Source organism: Convolutriloba macropyga, unplaced genomic scaffold (genome assembly GCF_964194025.1).
Source record: "Convolutriloba macropyga unplaced genomic scaffold, txConMacr16.3 SCAFFOLD_2619, whole genome shotgun sequence".
Lineage (NCBI taxonomy): Eukaryota > Metazoa > Xenacoelomorpha > Acoela > Convolutidae > Convolutriloba > Convolutriloba macropyga.
This window is the reverse complement of record NW_027452395.1, coordinates 6,289-23,520: the sequence shown is the minus strand read 5'-3', so window position 1 is coordinate 23,520 and position 17,232 is coordinate 6,289. Positions and strand designations below refer to the sequence as shown.

Here is a 17,232-nt window from a genome sequence, read left to right as displayed (position 1 = left end):
CCAAATTAACTCTTCACTCTATAATCCACTTGCGCATATTCAAATATCTACCCTATTGTCATTGTGTAATATTACACCAGACTATCAAGATTCAAATCTTGACCCTTTTATTCGCATAAAGATATTCAAATCTATGCCCTATTATCTCCATGGCAAAATTTTACCCTATTATCCCACACAATGAATGGATTTTAATTCGAAAGGCCTAACATTACCAGGTAGAGGCTATACATGTAATTCCCCGCTCAAAGTTTATTGCATGTATACCCTATTATCCTCATAGAATATACCACTCCATATTATCCTCATGGGATACACCAACCCATATTATCCTCATGGGATATACCACTCCATATTATCCTGATGCATTCTATACCCTATTATCCTCATGGCAGGATAAGCCCCCCCCCCCTATCCCAATACAGCTATATATTACTACTAGTAACTGATAAAAAACTTTATTATAAATACAAAGATAAGAAGAACATGATTGTTCATTTTTGGAATAGTACTTTTCAGCAGAGAGTAATATGTTTTCTCACCTCAATTTTACCATTTCTTTCACGTACAGACTTTATGGTGAACAAATTTTCATTGAAATCAGTGTCGTTACAGTAGGGAATGTGGTCTTCTCCCGCGAAGAGAAGAGTGTCAGTCTCATAAAAGCCAAGGTCACAGTTGGATGTTTTTCCGCCAGTGAAGTCACTGCACATGTGGATCCCAGAAGGCTGCCGAACCTTGTAATCCGAATTGTTAACTTCCTTCCCTTTCAGAAGTGGACTCATAACTGGAGCAGAACTCTTTTTACCTGGAAACGGAGCATAAGTGGAGCAAAACTTGCAGCTATAAACGAGAAACAAAGATGCTCAGTAATGTGCGTCTCCACATATTTTTCCAACCCCGCTCAGTCACGTTTTTGAATTAACTGTCCGCCAAAAGAGGAAGAGATAGAAAAATTTTTCAAAATCACTTATTGTTCGAAAACAAATAGTTTTTTCCATTTAAAAAATCGCTTTAAGCTCTAATCAATATACAAATGAAACAATAAGACACTAGAGGCCCGATGGTCACTTCCATTAAGGAGAGTAAGAGACAAGATAAACAACAAAATCAAATAAAAACAAGAAGCCTTAGTTACGACCAAAATTCGAAACTTAATAACTTAAATACAAAATTTAGAAAAAAAACCGAAAAAGTCAAAATGCCATCAGACGAAAGGTAAATTAAATCAAATGACTTGAATTTTAACAGAAAGCATTTGGAATTGTCTTTTTTGAGAAAATCAACAACAAGACAGAAAACAAATCGGGCAAATTGATAAAATATCTTCACACTTTTTCAAAACAAACAAATTCAAAGTCATGAAAGCAATTAGCTATCAAGTGAAATGATTCAATGGCTTCATTTAAACCTTCAAGCAAAATCTGTCTTTATCCAGAATGTTAAACGACTAATAAACGAACAAAATACTGGCAAAAATCAAGAAGTCGTATCAATTTTAAGGGAGGAAACGGTGTCGAAGCCTATAAGATCACAAATCTATTCACTGCAAATACTGAAAAAATCAATTGAATTTTATTTGAACACCAATAATGTGATATGATATGCAACTTTTCATTAATGTGCCATTAATTTGACGATGGGCAAGACGGCAAAAATATAAAGTCAAAAATTGGAAAATGTCCAAAAAAAAATAAATAGATATGAAAACTTATAGTATCAAAGCCAAAAAAAATTTCAATAATAAAGGGAACAATTAGTTATACTATTAGAGAATAACTATACTTGTTGAGAACAAGTCAAAAAAGACTGGATATTAACACCTAATAAAGGTTTCGATAACATTTGTATTTAAACGCTGTTGAGGCCAAAAAACATTTGCCATTCGCTGAGACTATTATGTATGTTCTCTGACCTCCCTATTGCTGGTTAATTCAAGCTGTCAATAATTGCAGTTTGATTTGAAATCATTTTGGACAAGAACACAAAAGTCAAAACAAATCAAAACTACAAAACAAAACAGAAAGATTTCACTGAAACTAAAGTTTCCGTTCAACCTTACAAAACAGTCTAAAATAGTTTCATGCGAATGAATGTTTTTTTTTGGAATAGTGATTTGGACATTGTATAGTTTGCATCACTAATGACTCTCACGAGACTGCAAATTATTGAAAATTTTGTCATTTGATAAAGGTTTACTATTTTTCTTATATACACAGACTTTATGAGAAAAGTGCGCTTAAAATTGAAGTAAACTATTTCAGACATAATTTTAAAGAATTCTCAAATTTGTTTCTTCTCTCCTATGCTAAGAAAATGACACAATTTTCATTTACGTGGAGTTTTTCTTTGCTTCTAATTTTTATTTTCAGCAAATTGGTTGCAGAGATATGTCATTTAAGCACCTAAGAGAGTAAATGTTTTTAAAAAATTAGAATTTTAGGTGTTTCAAACTTTTATTATTGTCGACATCTTATATTCATTTTAAAATCAGCTGATTTACATCTCAAGCCAATTGGAAAAACACTAGAAGTTTTGTTCTGCGGTGTGTCTGCAGCAGTGCTGAGATACCGGGGATAAATGGTGCAATTCGCCCTTCATTAAAAAAATGTAATTGAAAAGTTATTATTTTAGTGAAAACGTTGGAAGGTCTACCTTTGAATGAGAAACTAAGACAATTGGAATGGTTTTCGATGACAGAATTGTGCCAATTACTTAGTTTTGCTGTCTTTCAAAGATCAAACAACCATTAGCTAAAGAAATCTGAAAAGATGAGTGTTTTTTTTTCAAAAATGAACTGTTTTGTCTCAATTTTGAATCAATTGAGAAATGAACGATTTGGCGCAGAATAGGGACAGGAAAATGTCTTGAATAAAGAATTCACAGATATTAAGGCAGACCCAAGGTGGTCTCCTTTTACAGCCTTAAGGTATGAAGAGTTAGGGCTACTAATTTTTGCGCGCGAAGTAGGCTTACCTAGACCTCTCAGAGTAACCGACTCTGTAAAAACACTGAGGATAAAATTCAATTAATACGTTGGTGATACAAAACAGCACCGGAATCAAGAGTTTACACATGGTGTATCTAACTAACAGACTGACTATAGCTAGTTGAGTTAGCGCTATATAAAAGAGAATAGTGTCTTCTCAGTCTATGATTAGCTGGAGTTATATATCCAGTATCTCTACTGCTACATGCATCCGGGGTTAAGAGGTTTAAGTTCCAATTATTGAGTTGTAGCAGAAATACGTTGGATGTGCTATCCTCGTTGTGTAGTGGAAATGACGAATCGTGTTTTTGTCAAAATTGGGGTTGTGACTTGTGCCGTCGCCTGAAATCCCTGTCAGTAAAGTGTTGACTTTTGTCGTCAGTGAGTAGGCCACATCTTTCTCAAGTGTGGAGCTAGTGATGTTTCCAGTTACAGGGTTTCATGGCCATTAACGTCAGTCCTGTTAGAGTACCCAACTGTCTCTCACTGTCCTGTAGTGAGGATCTGTTCCCAGTTGGAGGATCGCTTTTAGTCTGTAGTCTCTGTCGGTTTGTACAGAAAATTTCTGTTTGTCTCCAACTGGTACAAGGTTTCTTCCGATTGAACTTACCAGCTTACCTTCTGAAGAATATCCTTCTTTTAGCTACTGTGTGAGCTACTTAATCCCTTAAAATTTTGTTAAGTTTAATACCTGCTGATTAAGCTCCACCAATAAACTTTCAGCTTTTTGTGGATATAATTTCTGTCAACTTCAGATGGCAGCTACTTTAAGCAGCGGGGAATTGACTATACAAATGAATATCTTTGTAACCAGTTATCAATTCGGTGAAAGAAAGGGCCCCCCTGAAATGTTCACCCAAAAGCAAATGAAGGCACAAGTTAAACCAGTACCAAATCCAGAATGCAAAAAATCCAGCAGCCCATCGAAAATTGTGACGCTGCAGATAAATGATCCAAATACAGCATGTCAGGAACTAATAAGTTGAGTGATGTTTGACTTAAAGAAGTGAAGAATGAGCAAATTTCAACAGAATTGACAGAGTTGAAATTCCCTTTTACAGTGATCAACCTGATAATGTTTCTGAACCAGAGCCTCCGAAAAAAATTAGCAACCAATCAAATACAGATAGGGGTATTGCAAACCACATCTAATATGACAAGAGCGTAGGACAAACATTACTCTCGAAATCAAGCAATGCGCAGACTGTAAGTCCTCATTTCTAAAAGAACTCAAAATCATAACATATGTTTGTTTTTGTCCTTAATATTCAAGGATATAGGTTGAAAAATGTTTGGGACAAACTTATGACGGTTGCAGGTCCCTTGTAAAACAAAATAAGGATCCCTTATCCCCAACAAAATACAACTTCACAAAATCTTTAACACATTTTTTATGTGAACCAGACCAAAGTTCTAAAAAGATTGATCCGAAAGAAGCATCAACAAGAGATTGATCATGACCTTTTCTGACAAGATCTTTTTTATTAAAAGTACAATTTAGTTTTTTAAGTAAGATAATAACGACCAACTGTTTTATAGGTATCGTCAAGGAGAACAATCTTTCAGCTCCTTGGTGATTTATTCCATACGCAAGTGGCTGAACTATTGGGGTAATTATTCTCTACTGTAACGTTTATTCTCAGCGGGAACTATTTTTTGATCCGGCTGATCTTGATAACACCTTTTTTAATTTAATTTAAAGGTTCTAACTTTTTCAAAACAAAAAAAATGGAGTGGAACAATGGGAAAAGCTGGTTAAAGTGAATAATGATGTCGATCTCATTAGCACAAACCTTCAAATATGTTGATAAAAGGAGAAATGGTTTGAGAAAAAATTTTACCAGCCAACTGGAGGACTTTCGAATAAGACCAGTTACAAACTTACATTGAAATTGTCACGCCATTTGCAACTGTTGCTATAAAAAGTTGGGGTTAGGATTATTTTTAATGAGAAATCGGAAACTCATATTGGAATTGAACCCACACTGACCCCTACGGCACTATCACACTATGCTGGGGGGGGGGGCAAAGTTTGAAAGGTTGAAAGGCTTTTGGAGCGCCGGTGGTAACGTAATAAGTTTTGAGGTATAAGTATAAATTTTCAAGGACCTTTGAATGCAGTTCTGTTGAATTTCACGATATGAGCAATGCTGATGCCGCGGCATGACAAAATTGTCGACGAAAGTAGAAGAAGATTTGTTAACAAATAAGTTGGAAAAGTTAGTAAGAAGGTACATTGTGCAACGATTAATACTATCCTCACTAGTATTCCGGATTATTTTGTCAAAACTTACATTTCCGGAATTTCTTGGTAGTAAAATTGTCAGGCCCTGCAATTCCGGAAGTAACAGCTGGAAACTTACCTTAACATGCATTTCCTGAAAATTCTTGATAAGAAAAAAAACTTACGTTTTTCTCCAAACTCCTGGTACAATACTTTTTAAAACACATCCATGCGTTTCTTAGTGGGAAATTTTCTTTGTGGGAAATATTTACTGCTAGGAATGCCTTTTTTTACTCAAACTAATCCTGCTTTTCCTTAGCGGGAACCCGTTTGCATCCGTATTTTTTGCTAAGAATCCCTTTACGCTCAAAACTCTCCTACTGAGATTCTATTTTATCGCCCCTATTTCTTATTAGGATTTTGAAGTTCCCTGTTTTTGCTGTGGGAAGAACAAGAACTTGCAAATACTTACCAGCATCTGCAGTTCCTGATAAAATTCTCAATAAAATTCCTGGTGAGATTTCTTCTAACTTTGCAAAGTGGGAAATTGAAAAAATTTTTAACAATCGTTACACCGAGCAACTACTATAGTTAGTTAGTGACAAACTGTGTGATCAATGGATAATTTCTGACGAACTCGGTTTCTTGGATTGGCCAGACTGACAACCGAATGAAATAGCTCCAATTCCAACTGACTCACAACTATTACCATCTTGGACATAATTGTTGGCAGGCGTTTAGTACCAACGCTATAGTTTCAAGATAATTTAATTCTGGTGGTTTTTAACCTATAAAAGAATTTTCAAATTTTTGACCCACCTGGGAAGTATCCAGCAGATTTGATCAGTAATTGTCTGGGTACTCTTGTGAGTGAGAGCTGGAAAACTTCTAATATGTGCACTAAAGTGACCACTGGATGGCAACTAGACGAAGCCCTGGGATTAATTTCTCAAAAACTCATTCCCAGTGGTCTGTAGCTGTTCCTTGATTGATGTCTAGACTCCTGAAAATTTCGTTTTTGACCAAAATTGTCCTTGAAAACACTATGCTTAACCTAAAAGGGCTACGAAATGACTTGTATTGATTTTGACGAAAGACTCAACTTCAGCTAGGATCAAAATTAGTAAAACAAGACAATTTATTGACCACAATTTAACTTCAAGGCAGCTTATTGCCGATTGGAGCATATGAACTGAAAGTTGGCTCGAAAAATTTATAAATTTATCAGGATCTTGGTAAGTCTTTCCGATTTCAATGCCCTGTCTCTTCATGGTTCTTTTGTGAAAACATAAATGTTTCATTGTTGCAAATTAGTTGATCCCACAAATGCACAATTGATTCTTGACAGCTTAGTAAAATTCTCCGATTTCTGATTATTCATCACTTTATCATTTCGTATAAATCCTAAATTACCCTCTCTTTTTGTTTTTTTTAGATAACAACAAGGAGCAAAAGCTCCCCAGTCGATAAACAATAGATAGCTTATATAAAATTATAAATTAGTTTATAAACATTTGCAAAAACGATGCGTATTTTTCATAAATTTTTCCAAATTTTTGCAATTTTTCCATAAATTTATTACTTATTTGTAAAACTTCGGATTCTTTTTAAAATTATTTGTAAACATTTGCATTATTTATAAAATATTTGTAAATATTTGGATCAGTTTATAAACCAATTCAAAAAATTTAGATGAGTTTGCAAAAGTACGCCAAAGTTTTTAACAATTGACAATTTTCATCAACTTACAGAACGATTCTGGATTCTACTTACGAATTATACCAAGAAATCCAGTACATGAGTAGATGATCTTAGGTGAGCTTTGGTAGTTGTATAGACACTGCGCTGGCAACAACACTCGCTCAGCGTTCACAACCACGCCATAACACTGGCTGAAAAAACATATAGCGTGTCCCATAAAGTTGAAATTGGCGAACGTTTCAAAAGCCACCGGACAGATTTCAAAGGTCAAAGTTCAAATTTAAAACATATTGAAGAAATTGATGGAAAGCAGCTGAATGGAAAAAAATGTTGACCCTCAAATGAACACTTTGATGCTCAACTGCCAGTTTTTGGACGTTTTCGAACGTTCGCTTACTTCAACTTTATGAGACAGACTATAGATAAGAATCAGCTGCAACCATTAAAACACTCTATTCGCAGAAATGAAAAATCAGTATCTAATTAGTGCAGTTTTCAGGCCAATAAACTCGCTGTCTTACCTACCATTCACTAATCTGATCTGCGAGAGCGAGGTCAAATTGAAAACCTACAAAACTTTGGTTGTATGTGTCCTTTTGAGCCTATTTGAGCCGGTTGTTCTAAACGCTTATTCGGTAGAAATTTGAAAACTAAACAGTCAGAAAAGGTTAAACGCTGGAAAGGGTTAGAATTGAGTTAAAGGCTAAACAGTTTATGCAATTGAAGCTATCAAAATTCCCCCAGCTTTGTTATCGTTACTTCATTACATCGCGATGCTTCAGCATTTTCCCGCTTTTATTTGCAAAACCGTTAAAAAAATGATTTTATAGAATTTTTTCTTTAATTTAAGAAAACGAAACATTCCAGACTCCAGAGCAAATAGCAAACTCACAATTTTATGTTGACACCATGCCATCTTAGAGCAACACCACTCAACGTGCGGTACACTTCCAATTTGTCATCTGGTACAACTTCAGTTTCTGAAAAGAAATAAATAAACAACTTGCTGCAACTATAAACAAAAAAATTAAGCGAGTAAGTCCGTCACCAATAAGTACGACCAAATTTTTCACATTAAATTTGTATCCTAAGAAATCAGCGTTACAGCCTTTCAAATCAAATGTCAAGCATTTTTGAAAATCAGTTGTTGTTAATAACTTAGTTTTTGATGTTATATTGTCACTTCTTTTCAAATAAAACTCAGCACTTATTGGTTTTTTTTGGTTTTCAAATGTCCTGTAATTGTTGATGCTCATTTTCTGAAGACAATATCAAAACTCCAAAAAAGTAGGATATTTCATTCTTTCTTTAAATTTTATTTTTGTGACATGATTTGCATGACTTGTAAAAAAAATTGGTTTAAAAAATCGGATATAAATCCTTTCAATTTTCCAATCAGTTGAGCAAGAAAAATGAAAAAGATTTTAAACATTTCACAAAAAAATTTAAAACGAATTTAATGACATCCTTGGCTCTTGAAAGCTGTAGTAGCTGAATTCAATGTAAACAAGGAAAATTGAGCTGGTATTTCGAACCAATGAAAAATAAGGGCTTTGCCAAGAAAAAAAGATAGGCGTGAGAGAAAAAACAACATTTTGAATTCGACAATCGACTGCTGAAAGTAATTGATGTATATAACAACTGCAGCCACATTTTTGTTTCTGCTGGAGGACTCGAAAACAAAGATGAAAACAAAAGAGCCGAAATATTTGCTCGTACAAGAACAGTACAACATATTTTTATAGTGAACACAGAGTGAATCTGTTCATTTGAAAGCAACATCAATAAGAACACTAAAAAAACTTACTAACCTTCCTAAAAACATAACTTCAGATAGTTAACGCTGTATGTTGCGCAATGACTATACTCAAACAGCTGGAGCGAATTCGGCAGTCTAAAATTTGGAGTGTCACAACACACAGACATACAAACACACTAAAACATACACTCTCAAACTCCCACACAAACGCACAAGCTCACTCTCACACTAACACACGCAGACAAACACACACACACACACACACACACACACGCACTCACGCACAAACACGAACACACACACTCACATATTCACACACAAACTCATACATACACATGCACACATACACTCACGTACAAACATACAACACATCCCAGGTCGTGGTGTCAACGCTAAAAATTAAAAACAATTGTAAGATTGGCAGTGAATGCGTGGAAAGATGTAAATATTGCTATCTTCAGCGTTGAATGCGTCAATGCGGTGAAAAAAAAGGATTCACTGCTAAATACCGCAAGCCTTAAAAAGTTTTACCGATAAGTTAGCACATTTTTCTGTCGATTTCAATGATACTCTGTAAGAATTGAGCTGAATGCGCTGAAAGCTTTAAAGAAATTTTACCGCCTATAAAGCAAAATTTATTGAAAGGTTGCAATGCTGCAGTAGTGGTTGCAAAGGTCGTTTCATTTAATCCTATTTGAAATCAAAAGAAATATCATAGAAGTAAGTGACATATGGCGCAGAGGAATTAAAAGTTATTGACATGCTGGAGATGAGAGGTGGGAATATGTGTAGGGCAGTTTTTTTGTATAAATTCCGGTGAATGCGGTGAAAATAAAAACTTCGCCACTAAAAAAAACGAATCCTACCACAATTCACCGCTTTCTCCGCATTCATAGCTAAGAGATACGGGCGCTTTGCGGTAAACAATTTTTTTCACTGCTATTCACCGCAATACTTACATTATTTTTTCAACAAAACCTCGACACGGTAGACACTCACGCTCACAGATATCTGTTCACACATACTCATGTGCACAAACAAATGCACTTACAAATGCACAAACACACTCTCTCTCTCACACACACACACTCAAACAGACACACACACACACACATTCACACACACACACACACACACACACACACACACACATACACACACACACACACACACTCACACTACACAAGCACTCAATCAGAAACCCTAACAACTACACATTAGTACACATATAACTATACCCACTCACAAGACCTGAAAACTGCCAGTAGCCTATGAAATTGAATCTACACAATAATAAATCTTCACCCTTAACGACTTGACTGTGCTTTTATAGTCAAACTATTAACCCTAATTTTGATATGTCCTCTATATTTTAAGCTCCTGTCATGAGCTTTGTTTCAGTTTTTCTCGATTTTAGTTTTTAGCAGTCATTATTCTATTGTCTGTGAAAACAGTGACAGTTTTATCCTTAATCTGATAATTTCTAAGGAGTTTTTCAAATGTATAGTGTTGTATCACTCAATTATAAGTTCAGACTAAGCGTACCAAAGGCTGCGTTAAAATAAATGGACAGACTTAATCTTCTGGACAGTTTCTAACCCCCCCCCCCCCCCACCACCCCACCCCCCACCCCCACCATGTGCGAACCGAAGGCACCCGAAGCGCTTGAGATTTATCAGCTATACATTACATAGGCATAAAAATTACGTTATATCCATACCTATCAATGTTGAGGTAGCCTTAATAAAATTTGAAATGTAATCAAAGTGTTTGAAAAGAGTGAATATTTCTTACCTGGACGGGGCAGTTGCCGCGATCTAGTCCGAAGTTCTCCTCTCCAGCAAAGAAAGGGAGCTTTGCATGTACCGATACAACCCCAGGCGTGCAACCTTCAGAATCGCTGTCATACCACATAGAGATGGAATAGACACATATAGCACTCTCCGATTCCTTATCAAACAGGTAAGTTGGAGCACCTCCGTCCCCTAATTGAAACAATTACCATTGAAACACGTGACGCATTTTTATCTCATTTTGTTAAATTTATATTGTTTAACTATAAGAATCGGTAACCATATGCGGTCATATATTATTTGATTGAATTCATGGAAATCAGAAAAGCAGCATACCAACATTTATTAAACGACGAATGCGCTCTTTTTGTAACAGTTGTTAATGATAATATTGCAAAATAGCGCGCTGTCGCTCAAAAGGTTTTTCTGGTTATCATACAAGATCATATCAAAAGAGGACGTGGACGCACTTTGACCGCAATTAAGTGCGAAAATTCAGAGCGGAACTGAGTCTGATCTTAAAATGTTTCAGTCTCGGACGGCCTAATCAGAGGTCACTTTTTCATACTCATCTGACAATTATTAATTTTAAAAAAGTAACCACAGTTGAAAATTGAAAAAAAATTGAGAAATAAATGAAAATGACATTACTGCTTCATGCGGAAAGCCCCAGTCGAGACCAGATTGTTATCCGAGACCAGATTGAGTTCGGGCTGAAATATGATTATTTTCCAAACTCCAGACGCTTGTATCTTGCCGAAAAACGGTTCTCAGTACCATTTCGACAAAGTTCTCCTGTACCAAAACCAATCAAAGGGGAAAATGGAACGAAATACAGCATTTTTGCAAAAATTTTATCTAATTGTTTATTTCATAAATTAAGTAAAATATGCAGTGACAATTCATTTCCTGATTTTTTTTTTTGAAGAAAATCTTGTAGGCATCTGCCAGACATTTCTGCCAGAAGATGCATCGAACTGTAGGACTCTGCCAAAAATACCAGATTCCTACAAGATAACGATCTGGTTTCGACTAGGGAGTGTTCGTTCTGTGAACGCGTTGCACTCTTTTCATTTATCATAAGACAAATAGAACAAGAGATTTGGCAAAACTGAGATTAAATCATAATCAGTTCTCTGGAAAAAAATGTCTAGCATTCAATTGAAATTTCTGAACGGGTTTCCTAAGGAAAAGAGGTATATAACGAAGACAAAGACAAACCAATTCTCCTCTAAGTTTCGCACAGAACTGAACACTATCTTCCTTCTTGTCCAGATTTAAAGAAAAAATGCAATTTTAGGAGCGTTCCAATGTGGACATATAACAAAACTATATTAACTATATTGCAAAACGTTTGAAGCATTAAAAAAAGAAATTTAATCGTTTTTATTTTTTTCTAACTTTATACTTTATTAGACTTTATTATTTTTCTGTTGTATTAGAGTTTCTAAAAATATTTTCGCTTTCGATTATAAAAAAAAACAAAACCTTGGTAACACACTTAAGAACCCTCAACTTTGGTATAAAAAAACTTAAAGGAGCAATGACACTCCTAATATTAGAAACCAATGTTACTTTTTCTGTTACTTTTCTTAAAAAATTGTATCATATGATGTTAATTGTAGACGATAAAAAGTTTTTCTAATTGGAAAAGGAGGAAATGTTTTCAGAAAAAAAATAGTTCAGGTGATGAAATCCGAGATTTATAAATACAGACCTTTTTGCTTTCAATAAATGCACGAAACGTATTTAATAGAATTTTCCTCATACTGAGGTGCAAGAAAACAGTGTTTCGTTTTCGTGCAACTCAGGAGCAGAAAAATTTTATTAAATATATTTCGGCATTAATCGATAAACTTGGCTTAGATATTAAAGCTAGACTCTTCATAAACTTAAGGTGTATTTGCTAACAGCATTTTCTAGGTTCGTCATCCTTGTAACTTTTGACTGGCTCCACGTGGGGTGATCGGGTTTGTTCCAATATTAATGTAATTCCAGAGAGTTTCTTGATTTCAATGACAAATAAATTAATTTTTAAAGAACACAATATCCACATTATCATTCAACGTTAATCGAAATTTGCCTCAACAACTACGTCCCAGATATCATTTAGTTTCAGGAATAGAGGAAACAAAAACAGAACATGAGTTTAAAATTTGTTATTAGTTTTTATTATTCAGAAAGAATCAGTGAAGAAAAAACGAATACAGGGCGTGTTTTCGTTTTTTGCTGATTTCCTTTGAATAATAAAAACTAATGACAAATTTTCGTTTATCTGGAGATTAAAGGAGGACAAAGAAGGGTAACCAATCAGGCACGTGATCAACAAAGGAACCGATTTATTTTTTCTAATGAGATGTTTTGATGAGGTCATACCTGGAGCATGACATTTGTCATTGTCCGCTTTATAACAGACAAGTGAATCGAGGTGTGGTCGCTCCAGATGAAATACCGGATCATCAGAATACTCTAGATTACAGTCTGATATTTCCACATCAAGCTGCTGAAAAAAGAAATATTGAATGTCATATATGAGATCTAGAAATACAGATATCACAGAAAATGAAAGAGACAATGGAATGAAACACTAAATTTTTTTCTCATATAGTATGTGAAATTAACCAACAGATCTGTCATATTGCGGGCATAGGTAGCTAAAGTTTATAGAATTGTCCTCCTTGGAATGCTAGTAAGGGGGATGGATGTGTTAACAAATTTGGAGGGGGGGGGGGGGGGGGTTCAGGCTCAACCTCAACTGATTAGGGCAACGCATACGTAGAAACTAGTGAAACATTAAGAATACTGATAGTAAAAGCATTGTAGATTTTAACTGTTTTTGAAGTTATAAAATTCAAAAACGTCAGATGTAACGCCGATCAAGCGTTAAAAAAGACCATAGTACTAATAAAACTGATACAAGCTTATTCCGAGATCAATCAAACACAACTATCCTTGATTTTGAAACCAAACTATTTTTATAAAACCTGATTAAAATTTTGGGATCTTTCCCGTTTGTGTGCCCCCCCCCCCCCCGTACGTTGTACGCCCCCCAGTTACAGAGCACGTGCCATTACATAGAGAATCATCAGGTAAAATAATAGCACGTGCGACTGGGGGTTCCAAATAATATGCGAACAATAAGCTGGGGGGGGGGGGGGGGCACAAACGGAAAAGATCATCGAAATTTTGATATATGATAATTTTGTTCTTGCGTATGGCAGCGGAGCAGCAGTAGGTTTTTAGTAACCTGCCCACAGCCGTCTTTTTCTATCATCGCTAAAATTCAGACTGTTCTTTTGGAAAGCATGTGTGCTCTTTTTAAATGATTTTAGCTACTGTTTTGGCGTCCGAACTTGGTATCGTAACGCAAACTGAGTTTGGCCTGGCGATAGTGAACTTCGAGTGATGTTTAAGTGAGAGCTGATCATCACGGAGTCAACTTGACGAAGTCCGGAGATTGAACTATCGATAACTGGCATATAAACCGAACATCTTATCTCTCGGCTATCACGCCTCTAAATTTGGGCTGCACTTTACATGAATTTTGCATGCGATCGTTCTAGCTCTTACACCAGGAGTAGCTAAAATGTTTTTGCCATGATTGGTCTATAGCCCTAGTCTTATCAGACCTATTTTTATGCATGCAATTTACTGTACTCCCAAAGTTCCTAGATAACAGGTTTTTTCCACAGAGAGCAACGCTTGGTATTAATTCTAACTGATAGCAGCCACTTGTGATTGAGGTCGCCTCTCCTTGTTGATGTCGTCATGTTGTTTTTCATGCAATTTTTATGTTGAATAAACGCAAGAACTCCAAACAAGAGTCATAAAGAAAAAAAATGAAAAAAGGTGGCGTTTTATCAAATAATCCTATAAGACCATTGAAAAAAAGTTTTATCATATCTGTTTTATATTGCTCTTAAGTTCAAAAATGCAGCAGACTTAATGTCTTTTCATATGTTTTTTGTGGTGTGAAACCGAGCATACCTCCGGTCTCGTGGAAAACTGAACGTCCCGACGGTTTCTTACGTTTGAAACCTATCACAGCGACGGTTTAATAAATGAGATAAGGAACATACTAACCGTACGTTTCGTTTTTGTACGTTTCAACCTAACATACCGACGGTTCCGTACATTTGAAATCCAACATAACAACTGTTCCTAACGTTTGAAACAAAAGGTACCAGCTGTTTCTTCTGTTTGAAACCGAACAATGCAACGGTTCTTTACATCTCAAATATAACAGACCCGTCGTCTAACCGGAGGCCTAACAAACTAACGTTTCCATACAATTGACCCGTAACCTACCAACGGTTCCCTACGTATGAAATTGAACTTTAAGGTAGTTTCATACTTTCAAACCCTCACATACCGGCGGCCCTTTAGGTTCGAAACTTAACATACTGATCATTCCTTTAGTTTGAAACTTAACATAAAGACCGTTACTTACGATTGGCACCTACCATTGCGATGGTTCCATATGTTCGAAACATAATGAAACTTAACACGCCGACTTTTTTTATTTAAAACCGAACGAACTGACGTTTTCGTACATTGAAAATGAACATAACCACAATTCCTTTTGGTTGAAATATAAGATTTATACGGTCTCCTATTTATGAATTTTAACCTACGGTCACTTTATCACGTTCAAAATTCTAATATACTGGTGGTTCGTTCTTAACCTTTAAAACTCAACATAGTAATGGTTCCTTACATTTGCAACCAACAATTTGGGCGGTTACAAACGTTTAAAACACCTATTATAATGACGTTTCATTACATTTGAAACCTAACATGCCAACGGACCCCTAGGAATGACATTGAACACTACGACAGGTCTTACGTTCAAAATTTGTTAAGAGAACGGTCCCGGACTTGAGTCTCAGAGCATTTCAGCGCTGAACCAGTACATTTCAATAGTGAAAATAAATTTCAGTTCCGAAACATTGCATCTCCAGTATAATTTAAGTTTCTTTATGTGAAGTTTTTCTTCATTTTGAGTATATTGAGGTTATAGAGTTTGTCCAGGCTATACCTATCCTGCATAGTCTCAAAATTACTCATACCCCTAAATTAAGTCTGAGCAGAATAATGTCACACTTTTGTAGCTTATATCTGGTAATTACTGCTAGTTTGTATGCAACTACCACAAAGCCCATTTAGCTCAGAGGCTACGACTTGCTACGCAAACTAAATGTTTCAAGTACCCACGCTGAAGTTCGAATCGCATATAAAGCAAACCTTGTTGGCGGGAGTTAAGTTGAACATATATTTTTCATGACTTAAATTTTACTCAAAAATTAGACTGGTCAGTGTAAATTGTGACATGAACAGAGAACTGGTCATCCTAAAAAACAGAATGTCTCTAGACTGATTCAGCGCTGATTTGCTCTGCCACCAGGTTCCGGGGTTATATATGTTTTAATTCGAACATTACAACGATTTATGGGTTTGAAAACTGTTATCGCGGCAGTTCTGTACATTCATAGCTCCCCTATAGACGGTTTATTACGTTTGAAACCAACTAACAATTTGCCGGTTCCAATCATTATAACATATCAACGCTTCCTTATGTTTGAAAGGTAACAAAGGGACAGTTTCTTAAGTTTCAAATCATACATACAGACAACATAAGTATAGTTTCTTCCGTTTGAAATCTAATGTACGGCTCTTTACTTACGTATGAAACGTAACAAAGGCTGCTTAAATTTGAGGCCCAGAATATCGACCATTTTATGCATCAGTTCTTTTCCTAAGTTTGAAATCCAACATATTAATGGTTTCATGCGTTGGAAACCGAACATGCAGACGTTTATTGTTTGAAAATCAAGCATAAGGACAGTTTCTTAGGTTTAAAATTTACGACCAAGGCGAAGAAAAAATGCTTAAAAGTTTTGTCGCTTTGTCTAACTAAAACCGAACGTACCGACGAGTGTTTTTTACGTTTAAAATGGGCGATTTCTGTACTATGGTATTAAGTTGGAGGAAGTTTCGACAATGGTTATTGGGAATTAGTAACTGAACAAACCCTGATTATCGTGGCTGCGCCCACTTTTGTGTCCTTTTCCTGTTGACCCATTCCGACAGAACGAAGAACAGTGGAATCATTCAAAATATCATTCTCGGAACAGACCCGAATTGGAGCTACAAATTCTGTTACTTTGAAATCTTCTTCAAGCTCAATTATGATAAGTTGGTTTGGCGATGATCGGCTTATAGAGAACTGGAAATACTTGTGGAAATGAAGGCATCTGATTTTGTCACAACCCTGAGAAGTATCTTTTTCATCGTCTGTTTTCCACTTGAAATCCCCTAAAAGACATCCTCACTACAATAACAAAACCAAATTTTGCAATACCCGGGTCGAGGTTTGGTGGTGAATTTTCGTAAGAAATGCGGTGAAATGCGGTGAAAAAAAAATAATTTTCACCGCGTATTTCTTACATCTTTTTGCGGTGAATGCGGTGAATCGCGGTGAATTATTTTTTTTCACCGCGTTCTCAGTATTCTTACAAAAAAGAATCGTCCCTACACGGGTTCGAACCTCTGACCTCCTGCATGCCTTCCAATGCTTATTCCACTGCGCCAACTGTCACTTACTTGTTTGTTAATTCTTGTGAATTTAAATCAGATTGAGTAAACTTTGGAAACCATATGCGGTGAATTTTTGTAAGAAATGCGGTGAAATGTGGTGAATTATTTTTTTTCACCGCATCTAGCGGTGAGAAAAAATAATTCACCGCTTGAGAGAAAGCGGTGAATT

General features: G+C 35.7%; 1 protein-coding gene across 1 annotated transcript; it reads right to left on the bottom strand.

The window, feature by feature from the left end:
• Positions 1–775: 775 nt before the first annotated feature.
• Positions 776–16,639, bottom strand: LOC142357444 (uncharacterized). Its single transcript, XM_075409073.1, has 7 exons — positions 16,498–16,639; positions 12,843–12,969; positions 10,468–10,658; positions 7,807–7,894; positions 6,987–7,105; positions 6,033–6,216; positions 776–808 (listed from the first exon to the last, which is right to left on the bottom strand). The coding sequence occupies exons 1-4, from the start codon at positions 16,546–16,548 to the stop codon at positions 7,847–7,849; spliced, it is 417 nt and encodes a 138-aa protein (XP_075265188.1). The 5' UTR covers positions 16,549–16,639; the 3' UTR covers positions 776–808; positions 6,033–6,216; positions 6,987–7,105; positions 7,807–7,846.
• Between the last annotated feature and the right edge of the window lie 593 nt (positions 16,640–17,232).